This window comes from Babylonia areolata, chromosome 3, assembly GCF_041734735.1.
Source record: "Babylonia areolata isolate BAREFJ2019XMU chromosome 3, ASM4173473v1, whole genome shotgun sequence".
Classification (NCBI taxonomy): Eukaryota; Metazoa; Mollusca; class Gastropoda; order Neogastropoda; family Buccinidae; genus Babylonia; species Babylonia areolata.
This window is the reverse complement of record NC_134878.1, coordinates 60,139,390-60,154,658: the sequence shown is the minus strand read 5'-3', so window position 1 is coordinate 60,154,658 and position 15,269 is coordinate 60,139,390. Positions and strand designations below refer to the sequence as shown.

General features: G+C 37.7%; 2 protein-coding genes across 3 annotated transcripts in view; one reads left to right on the top strand and one right to left on the bottom strand.

Annotated features, from left to right (window-relative positions):
• Positions 1-416: 416 nt before the first annotated feature.
• Positions 417-9,515, bottom strand: LOC143280161 (squalene monooxygenase-like). Its single transcript, XM_076584745.1, has 8 exons — positions 9,073-9,515; positions 7,720-7,942; positions 7,087-7,264; positions 6,577-6,673; positions 5,641-5,926; positions 4,304-4,639; positions 3,985-4,072; positions 417-2,333 (listed from the first exon to the last, which is right to left on the bottom strand). Exons 1-8 carry the CDS (start codon positions 9,202-9,204, stop codon positions 2,141-2,143), a joined length of 1,533 nt encoding a protein of 510 aa, XP_076440860.1. The 5' UTR covers positions 9,205-9,515; the 3' UTR covers positions 417-2,140.
• A 226-nt stretch (positions 9,516-9,741) lies between these two features.
• The window catches only part of LOC143280160 (uridine-cytidine kinase-like 1), a 30,505-nt gene continuing 24,977 nt past the window's right edge, over positions 9,742-15,269 (top strand). For both annotated transcript variants that reach the window (XR_013054998.1, XM_076584744.1), the window contains exon 1: positions 9,742-9,821. Coding sequence is in view for 1 of the 2 variants with exons in the window: in XM_076584744.1 (XP_076440859.1) it covers positions 9,772-9,821 (50 nt within the window). In the remaining variant the exon portion in view is untranslated. The remainder of the gene's footprint in view (positions 9,822-15,269) is intronic.

The following is a 15,269-nucleotide window of genomic DNA, read 5'->3' as shown; positions in this document are numbered from 1 at the left end:
AGATAGACACATGATACAAAGTGCAGCCATAAAGATTTGGGGACGAGTTCAACCTTTGAAAAAAGCAAGAAAAAAATAACAGCTAAAAAAAACAAAAACAAACTATCTTTGGAAGTAAAGAACTTCCATTCATTATTCTAGAGTAGAAATAAAATTTTAATGTATGTTGACCAGTTTATTTGTTTTCTTTTAAATCATCTTAGATGAACAGACTATAAATAAATAAATGAACACACATGTAAGTGAATAGATCTCTCAGGCTTTTAAATTTGTGAGATAAGATTAAATGTTCAGTATAGCAAGCTATCAACTAGTACACATGTACCCCTTAGGTAAGACAGGCTGGAGAGAAAGAGACAGACAGGATGAGGACAACCATCCAAAATAGAACACTGAAACAACGCATTTCAGTCAACAGAACATTTACTCACAATTCAATGTTCATGTGAAAATACTGAATGAATTTCTTTTTCTTTCTCAAACCTTCACAGTGAAAATTTAGCAGTTTTTCTTTATACAATCAAGCACTTACAGTGACAGATGAAATGAAAAAAAGAAAACTTCATAGTTACTGTATTTGAATGGACTTCAGATGAACACACACCATTCTATTACTAGACACACAAACACTGTCCTTAAAATATTTTAAATGTAGTAGCAAAAAACAAAGAGTTAACACCAGTCCATGAGACAAACCTAAAATAAATCATAATATATCACTTGTATCAAAAGACCCTGAGAAACATCAAAATAAACACAAAGTGATAAACAAATCCAAAAGAGAATAAATCTGAGATAAATGAGGGAATAGAAATATGTTTGTGTACAGACAGGACATGTCTAAATCATCTGCTCCATACTAACATGAAACCTATTATAATATTCTAAAACTGGCAAATGTAAATAAAGTGTTATGATCACAAGGGGAAAAAAAAAGAAGAGAGAAACCAGTATTTCGAAAAAAAAACAAAAAAAACTCAGACAAAGTTATATATAATTTTCATGATTCTTTCCAAACATTTTAATTAATTTTTCAACACACATATAAGAGAAAAAACACATAAAAAACAAACAGTTTTTACCACATTCTTTTTCCTTGGAATGATGAAATGATCAATAGGAAATGTAAACAGGGATACAAGTTCAGATAAAAACATATCCTTGTTGGAATGACCAACACCCTGACAAAAGATAAACACACACACACACACACACAGACAGATATATATATATATATATATATATATATATATATATATATATATATATATATTCATGGCAACACAGTCCTCTGCCTATGTAAACTTCACACTGGGTACAAGCAGCTGTGTTCATAAAAAAAAAAGAATTTGCAACCCCTGCAGGCAAGATGGTGAGTTATCAATCATTCAAGCATCAAAGACTTGTGAGAAGCTAAATTCTAATGCATTCAATAGTGTGTCTGCATAAAACACAGTGTATACATATTAACATCCTCCAGTAACAATTAGCAACAGCTGATGATATAAAAATCAATATTATATTTCATAAACAAATCCAGTATTTTAGATCAAGACACTTTCCACAAATTCTCATTGTATTTTAGATAAAGTAAATCAGTCATAGGCACGATTCCAAAAAATCAATCTTTTTGCCTCGTAAGGGTTGTGGAGGATACAATAACAATATGTACACATTGAATCACAACTTCATTTCAGCAACATAAAATGAAACAAGCACAAAAAACACATTTCATATTTCCACAATTTCTCACTGTATGTTAGATCAAATATAAATCACACACACACACACGCACACACACACACACACACACATACACACACTATCTGCAACAAAAACGTTAAACAGTTACAACCCAAACACCTTCAAATGAAAAAGACCCCCCCTCCCCCCCTAAAAAAACAACAACAAACAAACAAACAACAAAACAAGATCAACCCCCAAAACAAAAAAAGACCACACCTTAAATCTCACTTTCCCAAATGCATAAGGCAGCTCACAAAAGCTGAGCTGTGAATCATTAAAGTCCACACCGCGCCACAGAAAGAGAGTAGTGTGTAACTAAAGAGCATACAATTGAAACACAAAAAAACTGTGCCCTCTTCAACCAATCATGGCCAAGCTCACAAAAATGAACCAATCACAGCAGCAGAGACTTGACCTCGGTCCAGATGAGAGGCACAATGACTTGAAGGGCGGAGGCGAAGATCATGAAGGAACGATAGACAGCTCGGTGCACGCCCCACACCCTTTCACTCCTCACCACAGAGAAGACGGCGTACAGCGCCACAGCGAAGAAGTGACCAATCAGAATGTGAGGCTTCGGGGACAGGCTGTAAAAGTCAGAACGACAGTCATCAGCATTATCAGGCTGCACAGAGGAACAAAACCAATCAGGCATTATCAGGCTGCACAGAGGAACAAAACCAATCAGGCATTATCAGGCTGCACAGAGGAACAAAACCAATCAGGCATTATCAGGTTGCACAGAGGAACAAAACCAATCAGGCATTATCAGGCTGCACAGAGGAACAAAACCAATCAGGCATTATCAGGCTGCACAGAGGAACAAAACCAATCAGGCATTATCAGGCTGCACAGAGGAACAAAACCAATCACGCTGCGACATGAAAAGCAATGTACTCTCTAACAGACATAAAATTGTTATTTGATTACACATACTATAATGTGACCCACTAGTGCTGACTCCAGCTGGGGTCTTACTGTTGTCCTATGCAAAATACTACTCTGCCCAAGGAAATAAATAAAAAGAAGCAACGACTAGTGACCTTCCTTACTATATTACCTCCCTTCTGCATGCCTCTGCAGTGCCCTCTTTTCTTGCAGCCATCTTCTACTCCTGCAAGCTGTGCATCCAAGCTGCTTTTTTTTTTCCAACTGTTTTTCCTATCAGCTATATCAGACTGTACAGAGGAATAAAATCAATCATGCTGCAACACCACAGGATCAGATTGAGACTTTCTGTTTCATTCAGAAATTGCTGCATCACCTCCATTGTTATTCATAAAACAGAAAAAGTGCCACTTTCCAAATCTTTCTTTAGTCTGATTTCAGCCTATAGTCTGAAGAATCTCATGCCTGATATTCACAAAAAGCAACACACTCTGTAACAGATCGATAGAATTTTCAATCCCTCTGACACATGGTCTGACTTGGCACTGGACTGACTGGTTGGAAAGGAAAGATAAACCTCTCTCTCTCATCACCATCCAGTCCCAGGTGAAGTGATGGTCTAGTGATAATGCACCCGACTTGGAAGCGACTGTCCATGGATTTGATTCCAAGGCATGAGCTGAGAATTTTACTCACCCAGCCACCAGACCTTGTATGGTGATCTTGGTGATAATCATTTGGATGAGACAATGAACTGAGGAACTGTGTGCTGCCTGTATTTAGCAGCCCAAATTTCACACAGAGAAATTTAATGTACTGTGACAAAACGTAATACAATACAATCCATTATAACATCTAAATGAAATGGAAGAGAAACTGAAAGTATTCCAATTCATTCACAACAAGGTGTTTCATGATATGAATGTGATTGTGCTACTTGTCTATTGTGAAACAAAAATTACAGAATCAAAGTATATATAAAATCATTACAATAATCATACTGTTGGGCTTATAAAACCACAAGTCACCAAACATCTATGTTGATCTACTGATACATTTGTTTTACAACACCTTCTGAATTTGACTGATTAAATTGGATACTTAAATAGCAACTGTCCTCAATCAGAGACCTAGCTCTAGGTGCTTTTCGGGGTCATTTGCACAACATGCAAACTACCTGACTAGAGCTAAGTGCCTACAGTAACAATTTCTTTTATGTGGTCCTATCATATCTCTGGATTCCTGTTTCAGCAGTGAGTTTTCTCTGTTACATTTGATTGCTTATTTCTGTCATTATACAATAGTTTTATAAAACATTTTCAAAAAGTATATAAATATATATGTACTTACACAGACAGAAGGCCAATTGGGCCCGACACACACTGGCCTCCGAGTTTGAAGTAATCAAAACAGGCTCTCTTCAGACTTTGCAGGTGCTCTGGAATAATAAAACATCCTTAGTTTCAATACCAGTTTCAAGGAGGCGTAAAAGAGTGTGGACTGATCCACTGATGCCAAACCACACCTACGTTAAATAATAAAATGAAAAAGAAGCAGATGCCTAATCTATGCATTAACTGGTCAGGCCTTGAGAGTCTACCATAGGTATGTATGAAACAGCCTAAAATTAGTTGTAGGTTTTACAAACAAACAAAAAGCAACTGTTTACCATTGTTTGCTGCAAATAGTTCGTATAGCGCCTGGGCCAAAACATTCACCACGAAGGAGTGGTTGTTCTTCCGACGCAGGTGGAACACACGCAGGGCGCCCAACACCTCTTCGTAGTGCCTCAGGTCAGCAATGGGTCGGAGTAGCTCCCTCCAGATGGCCACGTCATTAAGAGCCACGCTCATCCCCCCTCCAGTCAATGGGTGTCTCATGTTGAAGGCATCGCCCAGCACCAGCACACCGGGCCGTTCCATTGGACTAGGGGGGAGGAAGCTGTTGGGCATGCTGCGCACACGCCCCTTCTCTATGCTGTCTTGGAAGGGGTTCTTTATGTGGTCTGCAACAACAACAGTCAGTTTACATAAAATTATTATATTGTCGCGAATGGAGTTCTTTACGTGGTCTGCAGCAATGATGGTCAGTTTACATCTTATGTTGTCATGAATGGGCTTTTTTATGTAGTCTGCAGCAATGATGGTCAGTTTACATCTTATGTTGTCATGAATGGGCTTTTTTATGTGGTCTGCAACAACAATGGTCAGTTTACATCTTATGGTGTCGTGAATGGGGTTCTTTATGTGGTCTGCAGCAATGATGGTCAGTTTACATCTTATGCTGGGGTGAATAGGATTCTTTATGTGATATTACAGTTTACAACTTAATCAAACATACTGATTAGGTCATGTTCATGGTAATGAGGGACATTATGTGATCTGCTGCAAGGATACTAAAATACATGTGTTATGATGGATTGAATTTTTTCCTTCTTTTTGATGTGACCTGCAACAAAAATGTTTAAGTTTATTTACATCTTGCACTTCAAAATAGGTGGGGTTTAAATATTGGATCTCTTACAAAGATGTTTTTCTTTTTATGCTGTCCTGGAAAGGATTCTTTATATGATCTGTAATACAGATGGTTTAGTTTTAATTACATTATGAGAGTCCATTTTTCTTACCAAATTATACCATGCAGTGGTATATTCTTTTCCTCTTTAGAATTTTTTTTTTTACTGTTTTTTTACCAAAGATAAATCATGCAATGAAGTTAACAGTGTTCGGCAATGCTTTAGTTGTCATCTACATTTTGTTTTATTCCTGTATCTATCACATAAATTTCATGATGTTTTATTAATTGACACAATTTTGCTCGTGACATGAAAAAATACTTCAATTCCAAAGTAATGATTGATTTTTATGTCGGAAACAAAAATGACTCAGAAGTAATGGGGAACCCTTCAACCACCAAGGATGTGGAAGAAATAGCTTAAATTGTTTTGTCTTTTTTATCTAAAAGTTGAAAAAAGGTGACATATTAAAGAATATCTCACTGGCATACCTGGAAGCTGAGGGAGCACATGTTCCAGCAGATGACCCTTCAGATCACGAGGCATCTGACCACGGATGTCCACCAGCACTCGCGTGTCACTGGATGATATCTGGTAGATCAGCACTGGGCTAGCTGATGATAGGACCAGTTCTGCGTGGTTGGCTTTCACCTGTGGGCAGTTGTGCATGAGCGCCCCCACAAAATGGGAGGTCACTCTGACTGGTTCCTTGACCAACTCCTTGCGGAATTTAGAGAAGCATCCATCCACTACGATGGTCAGCGGTGCAAAAACGTCCTGAAATAATAAAGGTATAATCTCATGAAAGTCAGGAAACAAAACCAAAAACCTATACTGCATGCTCTTACAACAGTTAAGAAACCAAAAGAAAAATATATATGATATATTCATGGAATGAAAAAAAAAACCCCTGTTTGGTATGCTCTTATGACAGTCACCAAATGACATAAACATCTTGTAGGCTCTTACTACACTAACAAAACAACAATTAAATCTATATGGTATGCTCTTACAACAGTTACAAAAAAAAGAGAGAGAGAAAAAAGTATGCTCTTACTATAGTCTCGAAACAATGATTGACATCAATGTGGTACCATGCTCTTACAACAGTCACAAAACAACAACAAAAATCAATATAGTATGCTCTTACAACAGTCATGAAAGAAAAAAAATAGTATGCTCTTACAACTGTCTTTAAAGGGCAACAAAAATCTATGTGGTAAGCTCTTACAAAAGTCACAAATAAACAACAGAAATCTATAGGGTATGCCTTCCTATGCCAAACCATAGACACAGCATGACAGTGAATATAACTTCACTGTCCTTTTGGCCATAAAAGACTATGGGACATTTAACTTTTTAACTGTCAAGAGAGAACACAGGAGTGAAGAAGACAGACAGGCCAGAGACAATAAAATCTAAATTACCTGCTTCTTTTCATTGTCCTTCTGTCTGTACTGCACTCCTACGACAACACCATTGTCTTCAATCAGCTGTGTTGCTGTTCCCTCTATGTAGTGAATGCTGCAAGCAACAGAACAGAAAAAAAACATGTTGCAGTTACATGTTATGTATATATCATATTATATGTAAGATAGTCTGTCAGACTATGACCATCAGAACAGCTGAGGAGGCAAATGCTGTACCAAGTATATCATATAGAACTTGATTATAGTGGAGAGTCTTGCCCGAACCTATGCGCATAAGAATTCTTCTATCTACAGCCAATGAAGAGTCTTAACTGAGTCTTGAATATAGTAACAGAAATCTACTTTCACTAGATACAAGATATTATGTTCAAATCAATACTGCTCTACAGCTCCTTAAGTGAACAACAAAAAAGGTCTGGACTTTACTTTTTTCTCTTGTCTGTCTGGTTCTTTCTTTTTTTTCTTGCCTGTCTGGACCTTACTTTTTCTTGTTTGTCTGGAACTTACTTCTTTTCTTGCCTGGCTGCATGTCTCAGGGCCATGATGAACCTTCCATGATGGAATGCTCGTCCTACTTTCTGCTCCTTAGCTGTTTCTGGGTAAGGTATATGTACTTGTGTGCTGGACTCCAAGTTGTGGATGACGTATCCCTTGACCATGTGAGCATCAAACCCTTCCACACAATCTGGTTGAGTAATACAGAAATACTGAAAACATACAATAATGTAAGCACATGTACAATGCAGGAACAGCTTAACACATGCACACACACACAGACACACTCAGACACACACACACACAAGTACACATGCACACATACATATGTACATACATAAACACACACCTCCACACACAAAATGTCAACTTTTTTTGAACAAGTGGCTTGTATCCAGCCATCATAAAGTAGAACAGCCAGTGATGAAAACTTCAAAACACGTAATAAAATGATACAATTCATCAACATGCACTTTTTGACACTCAGTTTGAAAAATTACAAACTGATTCCATCAAAGACACCAGAATTTTGAAACTACTCTTCATTCAGCCTTCCTCATTCAAAGCCACACGCAGCAGTTATAAACTTCAGTTCAATACAATACGAAAATTAAGATGTACAATATAATGTGACACAACACTAACCTTTCATTCCTAGTCTCTCCAAAACATCCAGTCCTCCAGGCTGCAGCAGTTCTCCCACAATTCTGTCTGGCTCTTTCAGGTCTCGCTCAATCACCGTCACTCGCCGCCCATCACGAGCCAGCACCGTAGCTAAAGCTGAGCCAGCAACACCAGAGCCAATGATGACAATCTCTGGATCGCTGTCCTTGAACTCTTTGCTTGGGGCTTTGAGCTTGTGTAAGATCTGTGAAAAATATCATACTGAATTATATAATGAACAGTAAATTATATTTTTGAATTTCAGTACACATTTGTAGTATTTCTAAAGCTGCTGTGACAGTTGAACTTTTCCATTCTGAGGACAGTTTAACCCCGGCCTTGACTACTTATCCTTGGTGAAATGAGATAAGTGTACGTGGTTTTTCTAAAGCTACTATAACAACGGAACATCCATTCTGAGGACAGCTACTTTTCCTTGGTGAAATGAGATAAGTGTACGTGGTGTTTCTAAAGCTACTATAACAATGGAACATCCATTCTGAGGACAGTTTAACCCTTTCACTGCTGAACCTTGTTGAAGTGAGACCAGTGTGGAGCAGTGTGGCACGAGTTTGAAAAGATAGCCACTAACTTTTTCTGTACTTATCAATCCCAAAAAGTCCAGATAAAGAAAGATGACTGACATATACTGACTGTGACCTGTATTGCTTCAGTTCCAGTTTATCTCAGTGAGGTGACCACCCTTCACTTACAAGCAAACTCATCAGCAGCAGACAAGGGTTAATGGATTCAGTTACAGTGGAAATTAGGATTGATTAGTTGGTTGACTGATTGAATGAATGGTTGCTTAATTGGTTGATAACTGCATTGGTTCATTACTGCACTCTGATATAATCATTCTACAAAAATCGAACCAGTTGATGGGTAAGGCGTACAAATTTCCATTTTTAATTTGTATGCATTATACTGTGTGTTTTTTTAATCACCATTCTAATTTTCTGGTTTTGTAAATATATATTTCTTAAAGGTTTCTGTGCATCAGTCGTTTCAGTGTTATGCAATTTGCGTCAGAATTAAACATATAACGTCAGTTGCCATATACCCCTTTCATAATCGAGCATGAATTTAGGACTGAAATAACTCTCTCACAAGGAAAACCTTTTTTAAAAAATTCAGTAATATTTTCTGTCACGCAAAAGTTAAACGTTTATTTTATTTATTTATTTATTTTTCACGATTATCCATTCAAGATTGTTTTCAAGCATCACATGCATCAATAGCAAGCCTGTTGCAATAAGAACAAAAATGTCTTTTGTTTGATTATTGAATAAAAAGTCTTTCATCACACGTCCTTAGAATCAAGAAAAAATTTACCTTTCTTTTTCTATAGTAGCTGATCATGTAGAAGGTGCCTATAATGCATGCGCCAAGTGCTGCAAAAGTTGACAGTTGCCATGGCACTCCAGTCAAGATCTTTTCACCAAACCTGATGATTTTACTGTGCATTTTCTTTGGAGACACAAAACACTGCACAGAAAGATGAAGAATCTGAAACGATAGAAAGGGGTAGCAGGTTACACAATCCTCACAATCGAATGATTTTGTCTGCTGTAGTTTCGCTTTCCACTCCCTTTGGTGGGGTGACACAGTCTTTGAATCAATTCAAACAAATAAAAAGCAGTTTAGCTTCAGAGCAATATGGGTAGATCACAATGTGATTTCTCCCTTTTATTAAGTGTTCGATCACGCTTGCCCGCTGGACACCGATTCGTTTTTAAAGGGCCACCTTTCATAATCTCGTGCAAATCTTCAGCCTATCACCTCATGGTTCGTCTGCTGATTGCTGTAAACCAATCAAATTGGTACAAACAGTGAGTCCGGCGATCTTTAAGTTCTAAAAAATATTTCAAAATATATTATTATCTGTTTTTCAGATATCAAAATTTAAACGGCTTTATATAAAAATATTCAAATTGAACAATTTTGACAAAGAAAGATCTGAGAAATCTATTTTTGCACTGTTCACTGCAGAGTCGTCTGCTCACAAAAATAAAGGCTCACATCACTGGGAAAATGACGGACAGCGTTTTCAAGTTTAGCACCAACAGTTCGGCCTCTGACAGGTATGACTTATTATTTTTTTTAAATTAGTACACGGAAACTATCTTTATTGTGTGTTTAATCAGTCCAGTGTGTATGTTGTGAAATCCGATTTAGGCTGTGTTTTTTTTCTCTCCATCTGTGCTCCACATGGCATATTCATATTGCATCGCACGTGAAATGATTCATGCTGCCGCTGTGTGTGAATGCCACACTGTCTCAGTGATATTTGGCAGATAGGTATTTATTTGTTGTTTTAACTTCGAACTTATATCAGCCACACTTTACCGTGCAACGTTTAAGCTGTTCTCTCACACTGTCGCTGTTGTCTGAACAGTTCTTTGTTCGGCGCTGCCCCAGCCGCGCAGTTGCAAGTGCCTTGCGGCATTAGTAAGTGGGTCATCTAAAGAGGATACTCGTAAAAATTACAATTTATCACAATTAGTTTTTCAAAACGTTATCGAATGAATGGAAAACAATGAAGAAAACTACATGTAACTAAGTTACCAGTCCAGTGCAGTTTTCAAACGGGTATCTGAGAACCAGAGAAAAAATTAAATACAAATTTGTTGAAAGAAATCTAAACAGTTTTTAACAAGGGTGAGATGCAGTATTATGTATCAAACGAATTGCTAGTTTGTATCACAAAGTCCCATTTTATCTGAATTGATCAGTTCTAGAAAGAAATCTGGGGACTGTTACAGACCTGCCTGTTAGGAAAATACCTTTTTTTTCAAACTTTTTTTTTTTTTTTAAATTCATTTTTGCATTTACATTTTTTACATAAATAACAGAATACATTTACACAACAAGAATATATGCATCATGAATATATCAACTGTGTATTCAACATTTTATGTATTAATGTTGTAGATGAATAGATAGGTAAATAAATGAATAAAGATAAATAAATTAGGGATGGAAGAGAAATCTCAGAGAGAGAGAGGGGGGGGGGGATATATCGCAGATATATATATCAGGGATCGTGCTAGACTTTTTCAAAACGCGTGCAGCTTACGCAAAGTCGGCAAAAAAACGCGTAAGTCAGAGTCAGAATTGCGTCAGACCTATGACACTAAATCAAAGGTTTACTCATCTATTTTCGCCGCTCACGTCGGCGCTGAAATTCACCGCAAGCCCTGACAATCAGTTCGTTGCACTGGCTCAGTGCTGGACCTTCCATTGCAATGCGCAACAGCGTGTCCACATGCGCATCTGTCAGTCTTGATCGGTCAGCAGTTTTGATCATATTTTGCCAGCTGAAACCTCTCTCACAAGGAACAGAGCTGACAGGGACTGTCAATGCAATGTTCGCCAGCACAGCAAAATCATGATATGCTGCGTCATAATCCATGATGACGACTTTGCAGGGTTTCTCGAAACTGGTCACGCCCTGTAATGACGCCACTCTGTTCCAAAACTCGTCAGCTAAGCAGTGTTGTGTGCGCGCGTACTCTGTTAATTGGCTGTAGCTGTTGAGAGTCACGTAGGCATCTCGCAGTGCTCCGCATGCACAGACACTTTGTCTTGTACCGTCTGATTCAGTATCGCAAACCTAGCTGCCAAGTCAGTCCTAAAGTTGCATTGATATGGTTGGAGTAAAAGTTGTTTTGCGTAAGTGTTACGCGTGAGCGCTGTGAAAATGCGTCAGCGAAAATCAAAATGCGTCAAATATGCGAAAAATATGCGTTAACGCGATCCCTGTATATATATACATACATATACATATAGTATACGCATACATATACACACGTATACATCTGTCTCTATATTCGTACATTAAAAAATATATTTTGGTGTTATCATGAAAACAAAAGGAAATAAGCAATTTAGTATGCAAGCAGGTGTATTACTGTTGTCACATAATTCAATGTGTTTTACGTAAGTATCAGAATTCAAGTCTTGTATTGCTTAATAATTAAACCTTCTCGACAGTTTCGTTTCAAGATGTCAAAGCATGTAAAATGACCCATGTGTGCTGCACCACATCTGCAGTATAAAAAAAAATAATAATAAAAAAACAAAAACAAAAAAAAACAACAAAAGGAGCAGATGCCTGATCCTTGCATTAACCCACTGCATTGGTCAGGCATTCTAGAAAACCATTTAAAATGTATAGAATTTTCAACATCCAGATCTACATGCACATATATGCTTGATAATAATAATAATAATAATAATAATACATAGTTTTTCTACGTCGCGATAACCAGCACCAATGCTGCTCAAAGTGCCTTACATCATAGTTGACTATAAACATGCCTTAAAAAAACATATCAACCGCTACCTGACAATGGAAAACATCCAGTGTGTTCATATGAATGCAAAAGCACACTAAAGATTATAAAAGCTATGAAATGAATAAGGCTTAGATTAAAACAAAATGCATTTTATAGAACACACACACACGCACACACACATGCTCACACAGAGATATATAAATGTCCCTCCCTTACAGACACACACACACTGACATTAAATATCAACTGCATTAAAAACAAAATTGCATAAGAATTAAAATATTTCTTATTTTTTAACATAGAATTCTGTTCAGACACGCTAACATGCCTACACACTTACACACGCGTACCAGAGCATTGTAACCTAACAAACACATGCACGCATGCATGCACACACACACACACACACACACACACACACACACACACACACACACACGCCCATTAAAAATAACCAGATAGAAAAAATGACATCACATCTAAGACCGAAATTACATAAAATACACAATCGACAATGCATTAAAACAGGTCTGTAAAAATACTAGCACAAAGATACTTGCCAACAAGCATACCTTGGTTTAACCATTCCGCCCAGAACAAAAATGCTTACGGAAAAGGTAAGTTTTCAGATCTGACTTAAAGGAGTGTAGATCAGAGGAATTTCTAAGAGATGAAGTTAGAGAGTTCCACACTTTGGGAACCTGAGCTCTGAAAGACCTATTTCCAGCGCATTTCAGATTAGTCCTTGGAACTTTAACTAGTTTAAGCAGCTTTTCAGAACTGGATCTTAATGTTCTGTGCGGTTCATATGTTTCCAATACAGAGGAGAGATACAATGGAAGACACTTGTCAGAATGTTTGAAGGCGAGTGTTGCTAACTTATAGTGAATGCGGGACTCAATTGGAAGCCAGTGTAACTGATTCAGCAGAGGTGTAACATGATCAGATTTCTTTTTGGCGAGAACCAGTCGTGCAGCATTGTTCTGGATTTTCTGTAGTTGATGGAGGAAGATGGTAAACCTGCAAGAGTGGAATTGCAGTAATCCAGTCTGGACAGGACAAATAAGGAAACCAACTGAGCCATATTTTTCTTTGTTATGTAGGGTCTGACTGAGGCTAGCCTTCGGAGATGAAAATTACATGAGCGACACAAGATTGATTGTAAACAATAATTAAGCAGTTGACTGCTTATAAGATGTCAGCTGACGCCCTGTAAAAAGTGTTGCCACAGCGCCTGTAAGACGTCCACTGACGTCTTGCATGTATTTCAATTTTTCCATCATCAGAGTTTGGTACAATGAACATTAACAGACTCTGAATGGTTAGTTTAATGTGTCTGGATTATAAAGATACTATTTAAGTGAGCATGCATTAGATGGAAGACCCCTTTTTCTCTCAATAATGATTTGCTTATTGGAACCACTTGGAGCATGCGTGTAAAAGGAGGTTTGCCTCACATGCCAAAAAGGCGTCTGATTCTTTAAGTGAAGACAGTGCTCCCAGTCAGTGGATTTACACAAGCTGTGCTGATCGTGTATGAATATGACGATGAGAGATGGATTTTGTCTTATGGTTGGTTCCAACTTGAAGGTGATGGCAATGACAGTGACGAAACTGACAGCAACATTCGACACTTTCTTCAGTCCATCTGTCCAGTCCGACATCATTTCTGATCGACTGACCATGACTGACAGTGAAGGTGTGGGACTTTATGTAATTTGAGAAGAGGGGAGGAGAGATAGAGGAGTGATGTAAGACAATAGGTCAAAGGCCAGACAGAAGGCAGGGAGGGGGCGTGGTACCTGCCTGTCACTTTGCTGTCTTTTCACAGTGATCAACGATTTTCTCAAAATTCGGGTTGACAGATGATAGACGTGAATCACATGGTTGTTGTTGTTGTTTTTTTTTTGGGGGGGGGGGGGTGTTTTTTTTTGTTGTTGTTGCTTTTTCACACTTTTTGTCACTGATCAGTTCACTAAGTTTTGTTGTTGTTTTTATAGAGGAGACAAATCAGATGCACAACAGACACTGGATCAGTTGCTACCAGGAGGAGTGGAAAATCATCAAAGTGTTCTCTCTTCTAAAGGGGGCACTGTTAGGTGTAAGAAAAGTTTGATGGCTTACGTGCAGAGAATATGATTGATTTTTTATCTTGACCAAACCCACGTATGTCGTTGCTGGAACAGTTATTCACTTACATGACTACAAGTGTTGTGACTGTTATCATAAAAGTATTTGCTGTTTTATTTTGCAGGTGTATATCAGACAGTAAGCATGCATTTCCAGCTGTATTTTGAGGTGGAAATAGACTTTTTTAAATGCCTGAAAATTAATATCTTCGCTTTCAGCTGCCTAAATAGTTATCTGGGTTCAAAATATAGATTGGGACATAAGCCCGGATTTAAAATCGGCATTCATTTTTATTCACAAGAATGTTTACTTTTGTTCTGTATCAGTGTATCTCCTATAGTTTTTGTGCTAGAATTTAAAAAAAAATAAAACATGTACCCCTGAATCCTCAGTATCCTCTGGCAAGGATGAGCTTTTTAAATTATTTTTTATAGTTTTTTTTTTGTTTGTTTTTTTATACAAAATTCTCTGGCACTGAACTGGTTAATATGTCCCAGTCTCTCACCCATGGAAAACCAAACTGATAAAACTCTATAAACATGTTATATTGGCCTCACAAACTCCTGATGAGTCGTTGAGGCCAGTATAACATGTATATAGTTGTTTGTTGTTGTTGAAAAGAATAAAGGTCCCATACATACAATACATATCTACTGTGTCCAGGGCTTGGCATAAGGTGGGGTCCAATCCTCTTTTTTCTGGTGTTTTAACCTTCTCCACATGAAGAAAGGAACCCATTCACACATGAGTGAATTCAGGAAAATCAGAGTTAAGTGCCCTTCCCAAGGACACAACACCAGGCTGAAAGGGGCCTGATCACTAGTGATCACTGGATCGAAGTCCAGTGCCAGACCGACTTGACCACAGCACCTCTCTAACATAGAACTCTGTTATTGTGTTTACCATAACCTGCATCTAAATATCAGTACCTGTAGATCTGTTTAGTTCTTTTCTGATAATTTTGATGTTAAGTGTTGTAAGTACTTAAATTTATAAGACAGCAAGTTTTTCTGTAAGAGAGAGAAATGCATTCACATTTTTTTCTGGAAACCCCCAATCACTGTACAGCAGATCCTTTACTCTGGTGAAATTAGCTACCAT

Bases quoted from the DNA above. Each gene is read 5' to 3' on its own strand.
- LOC143280161 (XM_076584745.1), bottom strand. From the start codon at position 9,204: ATGCACAGTAAAATCATCAGGTTTGGTGAAAAGATCTTGACTGGAGTG. The intron at 4,640-5,640 runs GTATGCCAGTGA...TTGTTGTTGCAG, and splicing joins TGTGCTCCCTCAGCTTCCAG to ACCACATAAAGAACCCCTTC. The intron at 4,073-4,303 runs GTAAACAGTTGC...TTATTATTCCAG, and splicing joins ACTATTTGCAGCAAACAATG to AGCACCTGCAAAGTCTGAAG.